Source organism: Pygoscelis adeliae, unplaced genomic scaffold, assembly GCF_000699105.1.
Source record: "Pygoscelis adeliae isolate BGI_AS28 unplaced genomic scaffold, ASM69910v1 Scaffold34, whole genome shotgun sequence".
In the NCBI taxonomy this organism is placed as follows: domain Eukaryota; kingdom Metazoa; phylum Chordata; class Aves; order Sphenisciformes; family Spheniscidae; genus Pygoscelis; species Pygoscelis adeliae.
In genome coordinates, this window is record NW_008824658.1 from 3134036 (window position 1) to 3136736 (window position 2701).

At 44.7% G+C, this 2701-nt stretch overlaps 1 protein-coding gene across 1 annotated transcript in view; it reads left to right on the forward strand.

Moving 5' to 3' along the window:
* Positions 1-931: 931 nt before the first annotated feature.
* RASGEF1C (RasGEF domain family, member 1C) overlaps positions 932-2701 on the forward strand; it is a 29142-nt gene continuing 27372 nt past the window's right edge. The window contains exon 1 of the mRNA XM_009322762.1: positions 932-1122. Coding sequence (XP_009321037.1) covers positions 932-1122 — 191 coding nt within the window. The remainder of the gene's footprint in view (positions 1123-2701) is intronic.

The following is a 2701-nucleotide window of genomic DNA, read 5'->3' on the forward strand; positions in this document are numbered from 1 at the left end:
AGAAGAAACATTAAAAGCTGATTGGAAGCCACAAAATTGAGATGAAGCCTAGAATGCAACTTGGAGAGCCCAGAGAACTGTGATAATACAGGGAGCTTGAAACTGGGCTACATGCTCCAAGTTTGCCTGGCCTCCTTTTCAAAGGTGCTGAGGACTCTGCATCTCTAGTGAAGTCGATGAGTGCTCAGGATCTTTTTGAAACATTTATTTAGTGCCTAAGTATAGATCTAGGACTGACTAACTTCAGGCTCCAAAAATAGTGCAGGTGTCTGCCTTCTCCCTCTCCCTCATGTCTTTTTTCGTTGCTCTTTAATCTCTTCTTCAGCTCCCACGTTCTCTGCTCCTTCCAACTCCCTTCATTTTTCCATCCTCCTCCAGTTGACTTCTGCTCCTGCTGCTACCCCTCACTCACTCTGACGCCTCTCCTGTCCCATGGGAGCCACAGACCTTTCTTGAGGTCCATCCTGAGCAAGCCTTGGGTGGCACCCCTTTTCTCTCCCTCTCTCACCTTAAATTCTCCCTGCCTCATTCTCAGGGGGACAGAGGTTCAAAGAAACAGCTCTGTTCTGCTCAGGAACCTGCTGAATTCAAGTCCCAGGTATCTCGCCTCTCCTACATGGGACTGACCAGGGCTGGTAGCAAAAAGGGGATCATCACAGGCACTCTTGATTGGAGTCGGAGCCTGAAGCAGCTGATGTCCCTTTCTGGCCCAAAAGCATAAATGAAAATGTCCCATTTTCCTGCGTATTTCCCATCGCAGGCATGATCTGCCAATGACAACAACAAAAGAGGTTATAATGAAGCAATCATGTTGATTTTGTGAACAGGAAGCTCTCATTAATGGCTTGTGTTTTTCAAATCAACCCGAAGACAGATGTGGCTGTGAATCTGATGGATCTTGTCCCTGATGTTTTGTCTGTTGTAGGAAGGCATGCCGCAAACGCTGAGTTCTACCAGTATGTTTACCCCATGTGGCTTCAGCCCTCATCTACATACTTCGAAAGAAGATGAACAAGGAGGACTGATCTTCCAGGATGGAAACCTTACCTCAGCATCTCTGGATGCTCTAATCCAGCATCTCATACCTACCACTGATTACTACCCTGAAGTAAGCAATTCACAGTATAATAAACAGCTTAATTTTGATGAATTGGGGCAGCTCTTTATGCAAAAGTGCAAATGTGTTAAATTTTGAATTAAGAGGGCTAATTTAAAAGCTGCATACAATTAAAGCTTGGTAAATTGGTGCATTGCTTTAAATGCTGTTTCACTGCTCTATAATTGTTCCCATGAAAAAGCAGATCCCAAAGTTGATACTGCCTTTAAATAAGAGAACGGGGTGAGGGGGGAAAGCTGTGGTGGTGATGAATTAGTGATATAGCAGTCAGAGCACTTCAAAAATAGCAGTGCATCCCAGAGAGGTTTAGATGAAGACTGAAGCAAAAAACTTCAAGTCTGAACTGGCATTAAATTAGCTGAATTTCAGTAGCTGCTGAAGTCATCCAGGCCTGTCTGCATGTACAAAACATTCCCTCAGTGACAACAGAGATGCTCCTTCCGATGGGTTCGTCATTTACCTAGGGTTATATTCACACCAACTGTGCAGTCACTGGACAGCACAGTCCAGATCCTAATCCTTGCTCCATCAGTGAATATTCAGTGTTTCTTCACCAACAGTGTGAGGATCTAAACTGGAAGCAGGTTTATGGTCCTGCAAGCCATTGACTTCCCTGGATTTTGCACATCCTCAGTGGAATTCAGGACACAGTTTTACTGGAAGACTTTTAAGTGCTAATATGTCTCTATAGAAAGGCTTGTATTTCAAAGTTTAGAAGACTACGGAAGTTATCAATGCAGAGCAGGCAGCATGTTTTAAATTACCCGCAGCTCAGTTTCTGATCAGCTAAAAATAAGTAATAAAGAAGCATATCAATTAAAAAAAAAGAGCAGAAAGGCAATAAAAATAGGTAGTGGACAGATTAGGCTGTGAGATTTTCATTAAGCAATGTGTGATGTGTAATATTATACCTGCTGCTCAGGAGCATGGCTAGGTCTGGAGGAAAGAAGATAATTCAGGCACAGGGAGGGGTCAGGATGCAAACAACTGAGGATTCATGCGTATGTTTTAAATTCACTGCTGGAATACTCTAAATAAGCCAAGGATTTATCCAACAGGCCTGCTTTCCACAGCTTCACAGTTGTGGGACTGCATCTGATATGGCTTGGCTGATAGAAACGGATTTTGGGGAGTTAGTGGAATAGATGAAATATTCCTTGAAACAGGCTGGGTGAGACCTGCAGGGCTATAGCAAGATGTGACTAATCTGGGGGCATCTGCAGCTCACAACCCAGTACAACACAGAGATGCCTGAGTGTCTACACATTTAGCTTTCACTGGCCTCCATGCGTCCCTGGTTGTGCTGTCTCCTGTACCTGGGCTCGCTCCTGTAGAGTGACCTATACACTGTCTTCGCTGGATGTTTGCACAAGGTTTGGGCAACCAAAGGCTGGAAGTGGATGCTGTGGAGGAAGGAGATGCCACTGCCTCCTGCACCCACTGTAACCAGTTCCATTTTCAGGGTCGGGAATCCTTACGTCTTTTAGACATAAAGATCTGTCCCAGTGGAAATGCAAAAACCGTGGAGTTCGGGGATTTATGGCTAATATTACCCACTGTGCGGCTGCTTACAGCAGGTCTGCT